Source organism: Aythya ferina, assembly GCF_964211825.1.
Source record: "Aythya ferina genome assembly, chromosome: 6".
NCBI lineage: Eukaryota > Metazoa > Chordata > Aves > Anseriformes > Anatidae > Aythya > Aythya ferina.
Genome location: NC_140303.1, coordinates 8,988,110 through 9,005,946, shown reverse-complemented (window position 1 = coordinate 9,005,946; position 17,837 = coordinate 8,988,110). Strand labels below are relative to the sequence as shown.

Genomic DNA, 17,837 nt, shown 5'->3' with positions numbered 1-17,837 from the left:
TGGGAGGATGTTTGTGTGGCTGTGCTTTTTTGTCAGTCTGTTTCTTTTGGTCAGGAGTCCAAGGCAAGCTGACTAAGCAGCAGGATAAAGAGAAAGCATAATGACAGCAGTGGAAAGAAACTGACAAAAATCCTTGCTAAAGGGAAATAAAATTTTATCAGAAGGACGCCAGAAAAGATACTAGCTGCTGAATTCAGCTAAGAGCTGAATTTCCAGGTTATTTGAAGGTCTCTAATTGTGAGAAACCAATGTATTAGAAAAGACCAAATACAGTACCACAACAGGCCAGCTGGAGATTTCTCCAATGACTGCCACTGAATATCAAGTGTCACCCCCTTGTTCAGCCCCCAAAACAGATCTGTTGAATTAGAAGTCTGAGATAAACATCCAGCACCCTTGGGGTTTAGGAACAACAGCAGATTCACGAGGACCTCTGTGACCTCCCCCATTGAGTTACAGCAGCTTAACTTTCTGCTGAAGGGGTTTGTACCTGGGATGTGGGGCGCCTCTCTCCTGAGAGGCTTGGGAGGACATGCTTCCATCCAGGGAATTCCCACGATGACATGCTGAAACAGTGGGCTTTGGAGGTATGGAATCTGGCTGGGCTGTCTCACAGACCACCTGCAGTCCCTTTGGATAGTTTCAATAAACAGAAATAGGTAGACAAACATATTTATCCATCCTGTATTATTTTCCTTACTGCAGTTTATGCTTAGACACAGGTATTACTTATACCATAATAACATGGGCAGTTAAGCCTTGGGCTTTCACAGGATGAGGAATTGCATAGCCAAAGCGTAAGACAGGGCTCTAACCCAAGAAAATATGTAACATCAGGCTTCCATCCTGTGAGACACAATAAGCCCGAAGAGACCCTGACAACCATCTCAATACCCTTTGGTTCCACTGCAGACAAGGTTGGGAGCTGTCAGGAGAACTGTGAGCAACTGTAATTTCTTGACAGGGATTACTTTAGGGTAATGACTGCAGTTGCTGTTTTGGCATTCATTTCCCCCCTCCCTCAGCTACTCACTCAAGCCATCTAGGCCTTCGCATGGAACTCACCTCTGTATGACTGCTGTCCAGATTAGGGGATTCACAAGTCACACTCTGATTGTTGGTAGGAGAACTTCTTTTAGCTGACAAAAGAAAATCAAGTATCATTTCAGAAACCACCTCTAACATGTAAACTGCACCAACTGAAAGGATATACCTAAAAAAAAAAAAACAAAAAAAAAAAACAAAGCAGCATCTCTCTGCTGCAAACTTCCTAGGCATTAACCATTAAAAAAAAAAACATTTAACTTCTGCACAATTTTCAATTGTTCTGTCAACAACATTGTCTACTGAAAATCATAATTTCTTTAAAAACAAAAATTGAATTCACAGTTTATCCTAAGTCCATTTGACATTTTCCTGTGCATACTAGTGCATTTTATTTTGTGTCTCTTTCCTCCTCCTATTTCCATGTATATTCAGCTTCTTTTCTAGGTTACATCTCTCTGAATGTGTTATGACTTCCAATTTGACAAATGCCTTCATCACAGAAAGCACACAAATGTCACAGAGAAAGTTTGATCAGCAGTACTGAAGAAGAACAAAGACTAGGATGACAGTTCTTGAAATCCTGTCATATCACAAGCTATCCAGATGCAACGTAGTATCAGACCGACTCCAAGCAAAATACTGCAAAGCTTCTGCAGTAGATTTTTTGGAGGGGGTTTCTCATTTGAAGAAGAACTTAAGTAAAATTAACTTGGTCACAATTTGAGACAAGAATGCTACAACATCAGAAGCTCCCTTGACATATAGAATGTCCTTCCAATTACTATTTCCATTCTGTTGAAACGTTTTCAAAATGTAAGAGTATTTTCCTATTAGACTTTACTCTTGAAGGGATTAACTTTAGGGTTTTTCTGACCATACCCCAAAACATTAAAAAAAAATAATCCAAAGGTCAAAGAAAATTTAGGACTAGTTGCTTCTGTTATATCCAGGGCTGAAATCCTATTTTCTAATTCCAAGAGAAGGGAAAGCTAGATGTCACAGACTATTTTAAATCAGTTGAAAGATTTCTATCTTTCCAATCCTGGACTGTCCCAGAGGCCTGTAAAACCTTCAGAATGAAATACAATATCCAAAGTGACTTGCTACCATTGAAAAATCAGATTTAGCTAACTATTTTCACTTCTATGAAAATTACAGTTCTGTGCTTTTAAGAACAAGCAAGCAATGCCAGTGACATACCCAGCACACTTACAATTGACTAGTTTGTAGGAATTATGCAAAATTATTATCTAAAAATGCAATAGTAAAAAAGGATTTTTAGAACTAAGTCTGACACAAAGGTTTAGAAGCCTAAGGACCCCACTCCAGTCTCGTTATGGCTGAGGAACAAATGAGGAACAACCCCTTACAGTATATAAAAGTGCATCAGCAATCTAAGCCTGCCTTGGAGCAAGCCTCTTGAAACTACTTTATTTAGTTACACAGCATGGTGAAATTTGGATTTTAGATAGGAAGAGAATCTACACTGATAACTGTGTGCTCTTCACTGTTAATATGTCCAGTACCAGTCTGGAAAAACCTTCCCCAGAGTTGGACTGCTGCTAGATACTGCCTTTACCCTTCTTAGCAACTAAGGAAGATATTGTGAAACAGAGATATGAGGCTGACAGAAAATGGTAACTCCACTGAAGTTTCTCATTTCCTATTTGTGACTTCTCTCATCTCCTATTTAAATATTATGTAAATATTACTTGTTTCTGAAGAGAAACAGCCTGAAACTACTCTCAAAGGCTTGACTAGTTCCTGCAGTATTAACATATTGCTCAAGTATGCTGGCTACAGAACATAAGGCAGCAGCAGCCAAGAAAAGGAAAGGTTTCCCACCTGCACAGCAAAGTCACAGACCTGTAACGATGCTCCTGATCGGTTTAACGAGGGCGTTGAAGGCAGAAACTTCAGGCTGCCTGTGTTCCCACATAGGCTGCCAAATAACAAGGCCACTAGCCAACCGAAATGTCAGGTCAGACTCCTAGAAAGACAAAAAGAGGTTGTATCACATGGAAGAACATTGTTTCCAGACTAAAAGGATTGTCCATTCCCTGATGGACAGATCTTACAAGAATTAAGTGACACTAAGCGCCATTCAGTGGCCAGTATATGCTAACTCAGTGGCCACTGACACCACTCAGCAGCCATCAATACCAAGTACATCAATTCCAAGTACAGCTATGAAAAAACAATAGGGAAACCTCAATACAAAAAAGCTTTTCCCAAAATGAAGCTTCCATACTAATGAAATCTTTTTTTTCAGGACCTTAAGACATAAGAGAAAAGGCCATTCCTATGTCAAGAGCATTGGTGACCCTTCTGACTATAAATAACTTTATATTTAGTCTTCAATTTCATCTTAACCTTAGCGTTTACACTTCTGAGACTTGATCTTATGCCCCAGAAGAATAATATTAAATATTAATGTATTGGTTAGAAATTGAGGCAACATGAAATGCATCAAATCAGTATGAAATATTAATATAAAATAATGTTCTTATTAATAGTAACACTGTTCCTACTTGAGATATGTCCATGGAGAAACATCAGCACTGCTAGCACTTGCACCATCATTGCTTTTCACATTGTGCAAGTAGCTGAAATTGTGTAAATTAGCACACAAGTAAATCTTGGCAGGTGTGGGTATGCCCGTACCCGAAAAAGGTCAGACCCACATGAGGAGTCCCTAGGGTTAGCATAGTCCCACTGTCCCCCTCGAGCCCCAGAAGCACTGGTAATAGCAATCTCAGTGCATCCTTGCAGCTGCACCACTGTCTTCTGTTGACACAGCCTCATCTGCCTCACTGTCTGTAATCAGAAAGTGGAAGCAATAATGTGCTACATTTTTAGTTTGCACTGCCAGCTTTTGGAAATGTGAACACTTGAGTCGTTAAATTACAGGATTACATGCATACCACCCCATGCCCACAAAGTCTTGTTTAAGAATACATTGCAAAATATGTAAATCCTGGCAGAAGTCGTTAAAATTCCATGACAGAGGCCTTCCTTTGCAAACAAGTATCATCTTCCTTGACATATCCACTATTTCTTTTAGTAGGTCATATTCTTCCCCTGAGACCCCTACCTCTGTGAAACACAGGGGTGGTGATGCTGACTTAGAAAGCCAGTTATATGCCTCATTTACCTTATCCTTTTTGAGCTTTGCTTTGATGACAGAAATGCTTGTTTTCATGGGCTTTTCACGTGTTCATCACTACAGTATCTCAGAGATTCATGGATATTTCCTAGATTTTTTTTTTCAAGGTGAACCTGAGATAATGTTATTAATCCCATCTTGTAAATGGGAAATAAATCTGAGAAAGATGATTACAGAAAATTTGGAAACCCTGTTTCAAATAGCCAGGGTCTACCTCCAGCTTCATTTCATTTGTTTCAAATGATAGCCCACAGTGGTGCATGTAGCACTGCAAAGAACTCAGTGTTTCTTTCCTCCATGTCTCCATAGCTCACAGAGAAAATGGAGAACTAGTAAACAACTAAGAAGAATTTGAGTTATGTAAATTGAGCTGTACAGACACTTGGTAATAGAAGTAGGGAAGGAAGTTTGCTCTGCAGACCCACTTTCACCTGCCTTAACAGAATGATTAACCTTTCTCTCCTCTACTTCCTTATCTTCTTCAACTGCTGTAGCACACCAGGCGGTGTTAGAACACACACCAGACTCCAGTCCTTCAAGACTTTACAGACCTTTTCTGACCACCTGCTCTCCAGAGCCAGTTTCTCATTTGAAGCCTACCTGGAAGTGTAAACTCTAAATAGCAGCTCTCTAGAGAGCATAAAGACAAGAGGAGTCAGAGCATGCAGAAAATGACTCCTCATTACACAGCTCTGCAAAGCTGATGCACTCAGCATAAAACCAGCCGAGGGACCCTGGCAGACAGGGAGCCTGCAGCTTGCTTCCAAGTTCAGAACAAAGGAATGCTTAATTGCCTCTGCCACTTCATGCTTATACCACTATAAAGCAATCTTGGTAATCAGCATCAAGATGATTAGTAATGACAACAGCAAGCCTCAGCAGCAGCCCCATGGTGGAATTCCTGAAAAGCTAGCATGGTCCTTAGGAGCAATGAGTGAGAGACACTGGAGCAAGCTAAAGCTTGCAATCCTTTCTGCAGGTTCCAGGCTCCCAAATATTCCACATGGGCCTCAGATCTTTGATATTCCTAGGGCCTGGAAATGCCTCACTTCAGATTTATGTGCCTTTGTACCTGCCTGATTCTACAGTGATTGTTCACGTCACTGGAAAGCTGAATCACTGTTTCCGTGCTCAGAGGTATCTCTACACAATACCCCACTGATGTTCTACTTACTTTAATCCTGTGAACAAGAGGAGCAAAGAGGAACACGAAGAGCTCCACTGTGGCCATGGAGTTCTGGAAGAACTTCCTTCTGTTATTCTCCTCCTCATCATTCGTGGCGCTGGGCCGGGGATGTCCTGGCGATCCCTGGTTTTCAGCCTGGTGGATAAAGGCGCTACCACTCCCTCCCCAGCTAGAACCTCTGTCTCCTCCAAAACGGTCATTGCTGCAGTCCTGAGGGGCCTCCAGCAGCATCCAGTGAAGAGTGTGAAGCAGTTTTGTTTCAGCTACACCAAGTTTATCCTGATGTCCTGGATGGGAAAAACACGTCACAGTATCTCACAGGCTTTCCACTAATGGTACTATCGAGAATTTCAGAGGAATTCTGGGCATCAACCTCCCTCCTAATGGGAGCTTGAAAATTAAAGTTCTGCGTTAACAGTCTCAACATTCTGTTCTATTTGAAAACTCCTAATTCACAAGCCTCCATTTATTTCACAGCATTTGCAATTCAGTCCCTGAAAAGTCAGTGGCGGAGCCACTGAATTTTTTAGGACACGGTGTGGTCCTAAAAGATGGCAGCTTGAAAGCTTCATCTGTTTGACTCCATCAGATAAGAAAAAATGCAAGTACTGTGATGTTCCTGCTACAGCTAAATTTAGGGTATCTGGAAATTAACTATCAAAATGTCATTGAACTACTTTGACTCTTCAGCTCGTGATTTCTAAAGTTAGCACACCACTGACTTCACTGAGGAAACCCTCCCAGGTAACCCTGCTACAAATGAGAACAGAACATGAAATGTGTAACCCGCAGAATATACTAGGATTCCTCGTTAGAATCCTACTTCTAGGGTTTAAAGCATGTTTTGTGGCATGCTGAGCATCAGTCTTCTGTTCAGACTGATAACTTCAGTAATGGAAAAACAAATGCATGAGCACTAACCTAGCTTGTTTCGGTTGGAGAGCAATGTGGCAGTGCAGTGCAGCACATGTGGGAGCGCAGCCTGGACAAGTTCCCAGCGAGAAATGCTCTGGATGGCTTCAGAGAGAGCTGGAGAAAGGCCATGCAGCTTGTTCTCTACTAAAACTCGTTCAAAAGACTGTAAGAAAAGAGGAAAAAAAAGACTTTTTACATCTATTTCTGCACAGACATTCTAGGACATAAACCATTCTGGTTTAAAAAATTGTAATCATTATAAAACTAAATAATACCTTAGAATATTCTTCCTGTAGGATATGGACTGTAGCTAAAGCTCGGACACATGGACACAGTTAGGGAACAAATGAGCCACTCAATATAATACAATAATAAAATGTATAATACAAAACTCAATATAGCATAACAATAAGAAAGAGTTAAAATATCACATATATATAAGTCCTGGCATCAAGCCAGATTTACAGTTGCGCTGGGTATTAACCTGGCATGCCAGTAATCTTGTTGGAAGTCCCAGGAGCTAATGAAGCCTGCATGTGTGGAGCTGAGAGCTGGGTATACTTCTCTTTCACACACACACATGCTCTTTCAGTTTAGTGTAACATAAAGGGCAACCCATTAAAGGTATATGTGCCTTAGGAAATGTTTTCACACCCTGCCACAAAAAATACTCAGTATACAATTTTTTGCAGTGAGCCATGACGCAGTGGTTTTATGAACACTTAAAAGATCTGATAGCTGCAGCAAGTTCATTATTTCCACCTCAAACAACACAAAATAAGACTATCTGCCCTTGAAACCCCAAGGAAGTTCTTTATTACTAGTTGCTCTATTTCAATACGCTCTTACTCCGACCAGATACAAAGACCTCATTATGGGTCACAAAAGCAGTTATACTCATTCACTGAAGTTCCTAATGCTAAGAAATACATGTACATTACTGGTAATGCACATCCTTCTACAGACCAGCTTAGCCTCCTGGCTACCTATTTGTTCACAAGCTGTTTCCACAAATTTCATCAGGCTCCAGGCATTCAAGTAACTGTTGGCATTCATGACCTAATGGATGCTTCAAATGCCCTCACTCCAGATTCGTAAAGCTTATCCTTTGACACTAGTCATAACAATTTTTCCCATAATAAACGTGGTATTGATAGGGACAGACTTAATTACAGAAAAGGAAAGCTGGAAGGGCAGCAGTCTCAAACCAGCTCTCCTAAATGACCAGACTCCAGTGCACACCATGACAACCAGCGGTAACGTGCACTCTCCCCGCTCAGGTTGTGGCCACGTCCCCTGGTGGGGACAAACGCGAGCCCCTCTGCTGAGAGGCAGGATGAGCCAGTGCACACCCAGTCACCATGGGGTGACAGCACCCTCGTAACAGCTGGCTCTGCTCCGGAGTATTTGGTACTGAGTACGCTTGCAGAGGACTACACCTATAGTCACACAAATCAAATCTGAAAAAATGCTGACTTGAAATGAGCTGCCAACAAATGTAACTCTGTGGAAAGTTGCCCACTTACTAGAAACCCCCAGGTTCTGGTCAGAAAAGTCAACCAACTCTCATTATGGAGCAACAGCAGAAATCAGAAGGCATCAGTTATAGTATGTGGGCAAAAGAGCTGGCAAAAGAGCTGGCTTCCAAGGGATCAGTCAAAAAAAAAAAAAAGTGCCATGGATTAGGTTGTCAGTAACTTGTATTCTTAGCAGCAGGACGAGGTAACATGGCTATCACAGAAAGGAAGACTCAAATCACTCTCCCTGTAAGAGATCTGTTGGGTGTCACTAGCCCTACAAAGGGAACCAGTCCCCTGCCATTCATCCTACCCGTGCAGGAACACAAGCAGTCACAGCAGAGGAACCCCAGCCAAGGCAGGGAGCCTGGTGCTCGTTTTATGGTCTGAATGTTCTGTCCAAATCTGGAACTACAAAGTCATTAAAGCACAGAAACACCCACAGAAGCATTAGGACAAAGGCAACGGAGGTCCAGAATAACTATCCCAGCCAGGGTTACCTAACAGAAGGGGGAATGAAGTAGCACAGTGTCCCTGGAAGCAAGGTAAGAGGTGCAGGGATAACAAGTGGTCACAAACAACACAGAGCCTGGAAGGGCCACTGCAAAACTCGTTTTGACTTTTGCCCAAAGGGGTCAGGGTGCCACCCTTCATTCCCCATCTGTTGCTTCAGCCACTCACCCCCACCTCTGCTGTTGCATCAGCTGTGGGGCTCACAGCCAAGTCAAGCCTCTCCACAGGCCAAAATGAAGCTCAGCACAGAAGTTCTTAGTTTCTACCAGGCTAAGGAGCTAAATTAGCTCCCTGGATGGCCTGCCAAGCACCAGAATCAGAACTGAGCCAGGCTTCACACTTCAGCACTGTGACAAAACTATTTGGTTTATACAGCAGGAGGAGGAAAACAGAAGTCACTGGAAACAGCAACACTGTTCTGAAATGGGATAGAAGACGCATTGCTGTGCTCTGACCATCCATTCAAGGTCTTATTTGCACGCATGTCAATGGTGTCAGGGAGAAAGTCCTGCAACAACTGCCTTCTGGATGCTCTGGCCTACATTCTGAATACTTCAGAGGCTCCAGGGGAGGTCACGGAGTCTGCAATTACATCCTTCAAATTAGGTTCACATTCACTTCAACGTTTTAGCCTTCTGAGCCATGTGAAGCTTTTTGTATATGGCTTGCCACAAGATTCTCCTGTTCCTTCCCGGCCTGAGCATAAAGCTAAATATCTTTCTGCAGCCCAATGAAATACTAACTTCTGGAACAGCATATGTGATCCCAAGCATCTGAGATAACATTTTTCTGGCAGCATACAGCATTCCTAGCACAAAGGCTCCTGTACAGAAACTATTGAGCGTCCCTGTATGCTAGAGGCACTGGCTGGTACAAAATTACCACCGTGTACGTACTATCAGCGTGGGACCTGGTTGGCATCACTCCCCACACTGATAACACCAGCCACAAGCAGTCCAACAGCAATATGTGGCTCTTTGGACAAGTGCTCCCATGGGATTTGCCTCAAGTTCTTCATAAAGGTCCAGCTCACAGCAGCTTCTGCCTATACCACACATTCAAGATGCAAGGCTCCAGGTTAGCATTTGCTCCTGCAGCACCTCCTTGTTGCTCTGGAATGGCTCTTCTCTAGTTTTTAGGGCGTGCTAAAGAATACACTGACATTAAGACCTAACTTTCACACACAAAAATACTTAGCAGGTGCTGCTACAGCTGTGAAGAGTTACATGCTTTAATGAGAAGGTTAAATGAGAGCATCCAAAGCAAGCTCCCTCTAAGTCAGTCAGAAGAGGGATATTGTAATGCCACGGATATGTCTGTGGCTACAGGCTCAGGGCTGCTAGTTGGCTAAGAAAACAAAGTTACCTACTTACAGAAGCTAGTTCCTGACAGCAACACCCCCTATGTCAAAGGAGCATAAAGAACATCAGCCAAGGTGGCAGCGAGGAAAGTCGGTGCTATGTCTTGGCTGGAGAAAGGGCAGCCCCTTTCAGCAGGGCTGTGTGCGTGCGTTCAGCTCCCTCAGGACCCCTTCCATGTGCATTCTTCCTTTTGGCCTGGCGATGCCGTCTGTTTTCACAGGGAATAGCGGTCAGCCTGGCCTGGCTGCCTTCCCACTGCTACTGTTCTCCTTTTACCCTCCTCTCCAACCAAGAATCAAAGAGGCCGTCAAATACCTTGTGAGCAGGGTCAGCATGTGCCCCCTTCCTGTTGGAGAGGGAGCAGGTGGCTGCCTGAAGAAGCCTAGAGAAGCCCTACAGAACAGAACAGCTCCTGCATTATCTCTGTCCAGACACCTTGAGATCTGACCTCTCGAAGCACACATTTGGCATGAAATAACCCTCTCACACTCTCACAGCTACTGTTCTAGAGCTTTTGTGCTTCGCATAGAGCTGTCTAGCACAGAATTTCTCTTACTGCCCTCTTCTCCCAGAGTTCAGACTGCGTCATGGTAGGAAGCAGAGAACCAGTGCTAATGTCACTTCAGACTGACTGGAGAGAACTTGAAATGCAGGCAGACAGAATTGGCAGTCTGGGGAAGGTCCTCCAAGTAAGAACTGTACCTACAAAGATCGAAAACATTAATCTAGGAGCTCAGAGCACAAGAAAGGGTCAGGTGCTGTTTTTGACGAATCCATGGCTATCACAAAATTAATTAACAAAAAAGATACGCATAGTACAACTGACAGTGAAGCACAGATGCCAGACACTTTATTCAGAGAAAATTCCTGCATCCTAAGATTCAGTCTTCTACAACCATTTCCAATGGCTTTTCTTTTTACATGTTATTCCATATCTATCCTTTAATTGTTTACAACAACAAAACCACATTTGCAAAACAAAAAACATTAACTTTGAATTTGCTGGATCCTCCAGAAAGCACCTGGGTTCCTCCACGGCCAATGTAAACCACTGAAAAAAAAAATCACAATTGATCCCTTAGTCCCTTACCCTCACCCCAAAAAAACACATTGTCTTTGTGTAACACATACATCCCACTGAGGTCATTTACAGCTTTTATTCAGACACATTAGAAATTCGATTGAGTCAGGGCAGAAGAGCTTCAGAAGAGGGAGGAGAAGAACATTAAATCTAAACCGAGACACGGGTTCATTGAGACAGTTTAAGACAATGGGGGGTATTTATCTTTATGCCCATAATCATAGCCCAACTAAAATCAGTGAGACTGTTTGGGTAAGGAAACAATGAAAGGGCTACATTTTACTCGAGTATTAAAAATTATAAAGTGTACAGCAAAGCTCAAATAACCAAAGCAATCTGCTCGTACAAAATAGATGCTGTACTGACTGAATCTAGGCCTCCAGCATCTGCTTCCTCAATGCACAATATGCAGCAAATCCTAGTGCAGCAAGTTTAGAGCCAAGAATAATAATACACAGCGCTGTGCAGTCCTGACAGACAGTTAATGGCCTGTAGCATGCCTAGAACCATTCTGGCAAAAGAACTTAAAAAGGACAGATTGTACATGTATAACAGGTGCACAGTATTCTTAGGCAGGCTAGTTAATGTAGCAGTGTTAGATAAACAGACTGATGTTTCAGAAGATAAGCCAACTACCTGCCAAGCTCTCACCCACTTAGCCAGCACCCTGCTGACCTACTAGATAATATGGAAGATGTTGACGTGGTCAGGCGTTCCTGTGGATTGCTAGGGATAGGAAAGCAAAGGGCAAAAGAAGGTGGCAGATACAACAGCTCAGGTTGCATCCCATCATTTCCTCAAAACGAAACCTCACCTTTGGAAGCTTTTGCTCGTTATTTCATGATTATGTAAAGAACTGGAGGAGAATCAAGCTCTCCTTTATCTGAACAGCTGAAGCGGACTGCACCTTCATGGAAGCTAGTTAAAGTTGTACGAAAACCCCATATTTATATCTGCAAGAGCCATACATAATTCTAAAATGCCTTTGGTAATCCCAGATCTCTTTTCCATGCACTGATGCAGTCTCTGTGCATTCATGGTGAACACATTTCTTTACTCTCCCCATCTCCTGAGACACTGAGCTCTCCTGCCCTTTGGGGTGTTGGGGCTTCCTATAAAGCATGGCACCACAGACCTTGGGTCACAGAGGTGCAATTGGTTTAAAAAAAAATGCCAAGCTCATCCACGCCCAAGCTGTGACTCTTCAGCACCAAGGCATTTTGCTGGGACTACAGCGTGTTCAGTATGTAACTGCACAATTCTGGGGCACAATCCAGGCTGGGTACTCCTCGGCACTAGTTGAAGGAAGGAAGCAAGCCCCCTGGTCTTTAAGGCAGGCATGGCTTGATTGCCCTGGTACTATCTGCACCCCTGCCCACTGGAGAACCATCCCCGAGCCCAAAGGCTCCTTCCTTCCTGAGCCTTTTTCCAAAGTTCCTTTTCCTTTGACTGAAACATTTGATTTATGCTGTTGTGCAACTTTTTACACTTAGTAAATTCTGGTATTTGCTCATGAAAGACACAGGCTTTAGAATCAATCTGTGGGACAGAGAAGGGCTGCTCCCAGTAGCATAGCATGAACCACCAGGAAGTCACATACACAGATGGGTAGAAGGACAGAGCTTCCTTATCCTAAGGCACACAAATGCAGAAGGAAGCTCTGTCCCTCTACCAAACAGCAACAGAAGACACAAGCTCACAGGTGGGTCCACAGCCTCAGATTAGCAGTGCATCAAGCCATGGCTCCTGCACACTCCTGAGACTCCTGCATGATGTGAGGCAACAAACTCCATGCAATATCCTCTGAGCTGTCAGTGGTATAAACCGGAGATGATGCTTTGAGCTCCAAGTACCAGAACTGCCATGCATTTCACCCACCGACACACTAAGACAACAGTCCTCTGCCAGTATTTGGTATCTAGGAATAATCCTGAAAAATTCATGTATTTCTTAGAGGAAAATTAGTCAGCAGTAACTAGGGCTTCTCCAGCTTAATATCTTGTGAGAAGGAAGTCAGAAAACTGCTGCAGCGAGACCTAAGTACTTTAAACTATTAAGGTACATGTCCAGACCACATTTTTCCAGTCTGTCAGGTTTGGCTGCAACTGCTTAATGTACTTTAAGTCATCCAAAGATCAGCAACAGTTTAAGTTATCTGCTGTTCCCTAGATAACCATCCTATCTGAACTTGCTGCTTGTCTTCCTTTTCTCCCTCTACACACTAGATTGAGGTTTAATACTAAATACATTTATAAATAACAGTTATCAGCATCTGCATAATAGTCCCTTCAATTATGCTGCTAAAATACCGTCCCCTCTTTTCCAATGGAGGAGGCATTTTCATTTTGCACAATGGTAGAAAGTATTGGTCAAAGTGTGTTGTTAACAATGTTTAGATTTTCAGTGTTGTAACTCTGAAAAAAATCCAATAACCACAAGCCAAAATGACATCAATCCCATCTGAGCACATGCACGCATGATGAACTGCAAGTTTAGACCCAGTTTGTCTCAGCTCTGTCTGTCTGCACCATTCTTTACTGTGTCGGTCCAATTACTAATACCAAAAGCAATAATTTTTTGTTGTGCCTAGAGATATGCACAATATCTAAATTCTCTAGATGGGAAAAGGTTTTGAATCCTTCATGTGATAAAAGTACAAAATTAGGCTGAATGGATTAAATCCACTTCTGTGATGAGCTGAGAAGCTTGCTGATCAGCCACCAGGGGCAGATCACATTGCATAAAATGTTAGTTACTAATAAAGAGTTGAAAAAGAGAAATGGGTACATACCACACAGGAAGCTTCATATTGTTTCCCCAGTTTAGGTCTTAGAAATGCACTGAAGGAGGGGAAAAAAAAAAGATATTAGAAAGACAATACTTCAAGTTTGAACTCTGCTTAGTTATTTTTAGGATTATTCTCATGTCAAAGGTTGGCAAAAGGCTGTGAAACTCAGCATAAAGGGAGGCAGAAGAATGCCCAGATACCTGTTGATGACATCTGCCAAAGTTCCACTACCTCTTCTAGAAGACAGTACCCACACTAAAATGCCAAATGGCAGTTTAACCGTGGGGAACAGGACATGCCTGGAGGGCAGATTAAATCTTACATTAGACAATTTTCAGCCACTTTACCACACTGAGTTTTTCACAATGTTCTGTTTAACAAGTGTTAAATATTACCGAACTTTGCCCTGCCTATATTTTAAGCCAGGGATCCACGTGCCAGTTTTGTATTAATTATTTCCCTCCATTACTGCTGACGCGGAAGGCTTCTGATGAAATGCAGGCCTGTCCTCTGTAGCTAGAAAACAACCACCCTCTGCTGTCATTCCCCTCCAGAACGGAATCTGTTACACCAAGGGGAAAAAAGGGTGGGGGGAACACATTAATTGGGTCATACTACTATATATTGTTTCTTGGAGGACGTGGAAACTGTGTGATAAAGGGTTTTTGTGACTAAGGCTTTTAATTAGAGCCACAACCTTCAAACCTTCCACCCTCCCCCCACACACCCTTCGGTGTTTTCAGTTTGACATTCTTGCAAGTCAGGAGACAGCCGGGATCCACAAGGGACATAAAGCCCCAACCATACATTCAGCCTGCCCCTCACACATCATTACTCTCCAATCCAATGAAATAGGGTGAGACTTTGACGTATGTTTGCATGCTGACCTCTCAAAGCATAAAGCATAGATTACACTTCCAGAAGGGCTGCAAATAAAGATGCAGGCAGAGCGGCAGGTCCGATGCAGCACCGAGGGACGCTGCTCCTAGTACCCGAGCTCCACAAGTCCTCTTAAAGGGGGTGGACGGGGAGCAGCAAGGAGGGGTGAGGTGCACAGACACACGCACGCCGGTGTTTTAAAGTCAAATCAAGAAGCTGCCTGCGACCGCCACCGGATTAAACTGCCTCAAATCCTTCCCCTGTTCCCAAAACACACAGATTGCTCTACAGAGAGTGCAAAATGAACAGCTTGTTTCTCATCTTCGTGTTGCGGCTGTGATCACCGCTGCCTCCCCACCACTGGGCAGCAGCTGGCCTGCCCCCCCCCCCCCAGCTGTATCCCCCCCACCCTGTTGCAGCTGTATCCTCCGCACCCAGGGCTTGCTGCTCTCACCTGGTTTGCCTCCATAGGAAGGTCTGGATGGGCAGAGGGATGCCACGGCCGCTCTCCTGCTCCTGGCCCTCGGAGCTTTTCCTTTTCACCATGATGCTGCTGCGAGGCAGGCTCAGCAGTCATACCGGGGGGGGATCTCCCACGGCCGCCTCTTCGCTCTCCGCAACTCTTTACCCCCTTCCCTTCATCCTCTCCATCCCCCCCCCCAACACACACACACACTCCCCTCCTACACCTCCTTCTGGCTGTGCTGGTGCAAAATGGCTGCAGGAGGCAGGGAGGAAATTGGGGGAGCGAAGATGTCCGCGTCCCTCCGCTTCCTCCCTGCCTTCAGCACCTCCCTCTGCGGACAGCTCCGGCACCGCCAGCCGCCGGGCGGGGGCAGGGGCGGGGGGCACCGGCCGGGACCGCCCCGGGACCCGGCTTCTCCCCGCGGCTGCCCCCTCCTCCTCCTCCTCCTCTTCTTCCTCCTCCTCCTCCTCCTCAGGCAAGTTTCAGACCCCCGGGTCCCTCCCGTCCAGGAAGGCAGCAGCCCTCCAGGAGCTGTCGGGACGGGAGATAGCTGTGTGCCTCCAGAGGGAGGCAAGGCGTACACCCTGCAAGTGACGGGCAGCGAGAGGAGCACTCAGTCCAGGCTTTTTTCCCCATGTGGATGTAGCTGAGAGGAGCAGTGGCACTCAGCACCTCCTCTGCCTCAGCAGATTTACTCGTGCTTCCAACCAGCAGTGGGCCAGGTTTGACTAACAGTGATGTACAACCAGCTCAGGCTTGCGGGCAGTGTTCCTGTTAGATTGCTCTATTACACATCACGGGATAGCAGCAGGTAACATGCCACCACGACTAGCTGATAGAGCAAAATGGAGCACTGACACCAGCCCACCCTCATCAATTATTTTTTCAAGGAATTTTGTGAATTTCCATTGCTTTTATTAATAAAAAAAAAAATAGCAAGTGTAAGGAGAGATGCTCCCAGAACTGAAGGCCACATCTCTGACAGCCTTTCAATTACCCCACTTAATATCAGGCACTTAAAGAAAAAAGCTCACTGAGGTCATTCCTTCCTGCAACAGGAGAGGAGCTGATCAACACCACTTATTTTGTTCCTCCAGGATTTGCTGCTCCGCCTGGATCCATGCGAGTCCATGTTTCCGGATGGGATTCATCCCAGGGTGCTCAGAGAGCTGGCTGGCATCACCACGGGACCTCTCAATTATTTTTCAATGGTCTTGGAAATCTGGAGAGGTCCCAGGAGACTGGAAGCTGGTAAGTGTTGTGCCAATTTTCAAGAAGGGCAAGAAAGAAGACCCTAGCAATTACAGGCCTGTCGGTCTCACATCAGTGCCTGGTAAAATTATGGAGAAGTTGATCCTTGAAGTTTCTGAAGAGCACCCGGGGGACAATGCGGTCACTGGTCCCAGCCAACATGGGTTCACGAAGGGTAGGCCCTGTCTGACTACCTTGATTTCCTTTTATGATAAGGTCACCCATCTAGTTGATCAAGGGAAACCAGCTGACGTGACCTTTTTGGATTTCAGTACTGCTTTGGACACTTTCCCATAGGATCCTACTGGACAAAATGTCCAGCATACAGCTAAACAAAAACACCACACGATGGGTGAGCGATTGGCTGACGGGCAGGGCTCAAAGGGTTGTGGTAAATGGGACCACATCTGGCTGGCGGATGGTCACTAGTGGGGTCCCTCAAGGCTCCATTTTAGGGCCATTCCTCTTTAGTTGTTTTTTATAAAGGATTTGGATGTAGGACTAGAAGGTGTTCTGAGCAAATTTGCCAATGACACCAAACCTGGAGGAGTTGTAGACTCGGCTGAGGGTGGAAAGGCCTTGCAGAGAGACCTGGACAGATGGGAGGGCTGGGCAATCAGCAACCACACGAAGTTTAACAAGAGCAAGTGCCAGGTCCTGCACCTGGGACAGGGCAACCCTGGCTGTATGTACAGACTGGGTGACAAGGCGCTGGAGAGCAGCCCCGCAGAGAGGGATCTGGGGGCTGTGGCTGACAGCAAGCTGAATATGAGCCAGCAGCGTGCCCTGGCAGCCAGGAGGGCCAGCCATACCCTGGGGTGCATCAAGCACGGCATCGCTAGTAGGTCAAGGGAGGTGATTGTCCCGCTCTACTCTGCGCTGGTGCGGCCTCACCTCGAGCACTGTGTGCAGTTCTGGGCACCACAGTATAAAAAGGACATGAAGCTGTTGGAGAGTGTCAGAGGAAGGCAACAAAGATGGTGAAGGACCTAGAGGGGAAGATGTATGAGGAGCGGCTGGGGGCACTGGGCCTGTTCAGCCTGGAGAAGAGGAGGCTGAGGGGAGACCTCATCACAGTCTACAACTTCCTCGTAAGGGGTAGTACAGGGGCAGGTGCTGATCTGATCTATTCTCTTTAGTGACCAGAGATAGGACCTGCAGGAGTGGTGTCAAGCTGCGGCAGGGAAGGTTCAGGCTGGACGTCAGGAAGAGGTTCTTCACCGAGAGGGTGGTTGCACACTGGAACAGGCTCCCCAGGGAAGCAGTCACTGCACCGAGCCTGCTGGAACTTAAGAAGCGTTTGGGCTGTGCACTTAGGCACATGGTCTGAATTTTTGGGTAGAGCTGTGTGGTGCCAGGAGTTGGACTCGATGATCCTTATGAGTCCCTTCCAACTTGATTCTATGATTATACATGCAGGTACGTAGTGGAACACATTTGCTGAAAACCCAGTGCCACTGCTTGGATAGCCTGCATTTACTCAAACAGGAGGAGTTTCTGGGTGCCCAAGCCAGCGCTTCCCTGCAGTGACTGCAGCTGGCCCTGCTCTCCACTCATGGACAACAGGACCCCACAGGGCTTACGCTTTGCTAAAACCCTCCTCTTGCACAAAAGCAATATTAGAACAGTTTTTTGGGAGATAATCTGTTAAATAAAGCCTAAAGCAT

The 17,837-nt window shown here is 45.1% G+C and overlaps 1 protein-coding gene across 13 annotated transcripts in view; it reads right to left on the bottom strand.

Annotated features, from left to right (window-relative positions):
• The window catches only part of UNC80 (unc-80 homolog, NALCN channel complex subunit), a 129,142-nt gene extending 113,869 nt beyond the window's left edge, over window positions 1-15,273 (bottom strand). For 12 of the 13 annotated variants that reach the window (XM_084524701.1, XM_084524711.1, XM_084524706.1 and 9 more), the window contains exons 1-7: window positions 14,908-15,273; window positions 13,578-13,626; window positions 6,321-6,477; window positions 5,388-5,686; window positions 2,914-3,037; window positions 1,066-1,139; window positions 491-630 (exon numbers count right to left, since the gene is read on the bottom strand). In XM_084524701.1, the coding sequence (XP_084380827.1) occupies window positions 491-630; window positions 1,066-1,139; window positions 2,914-3,037; window positions 5,388-5,686; window positions 6,321-6,477; window positions 13,578-13,626; window positions 14,908-14,999 (935 nt within the window). In that variant the 5' untranslated portion in view covers window positions 15,000-15,273. The remainder of the gene's footprint in view (window positions 1-490; window positions 631-1,065; window positions 1,140-2,913; window positions 3,038-5,387; window positions 5,687-6,320; window positions 6,478-13,577; window positions 13,627-14,907) is intronic. The other variant, XM_084524704.1, reaches the window with a different exon arrangement.
• Between the last annotated feature and the right edge of the window lie 2,564 nt (window positions 15,274-17,837).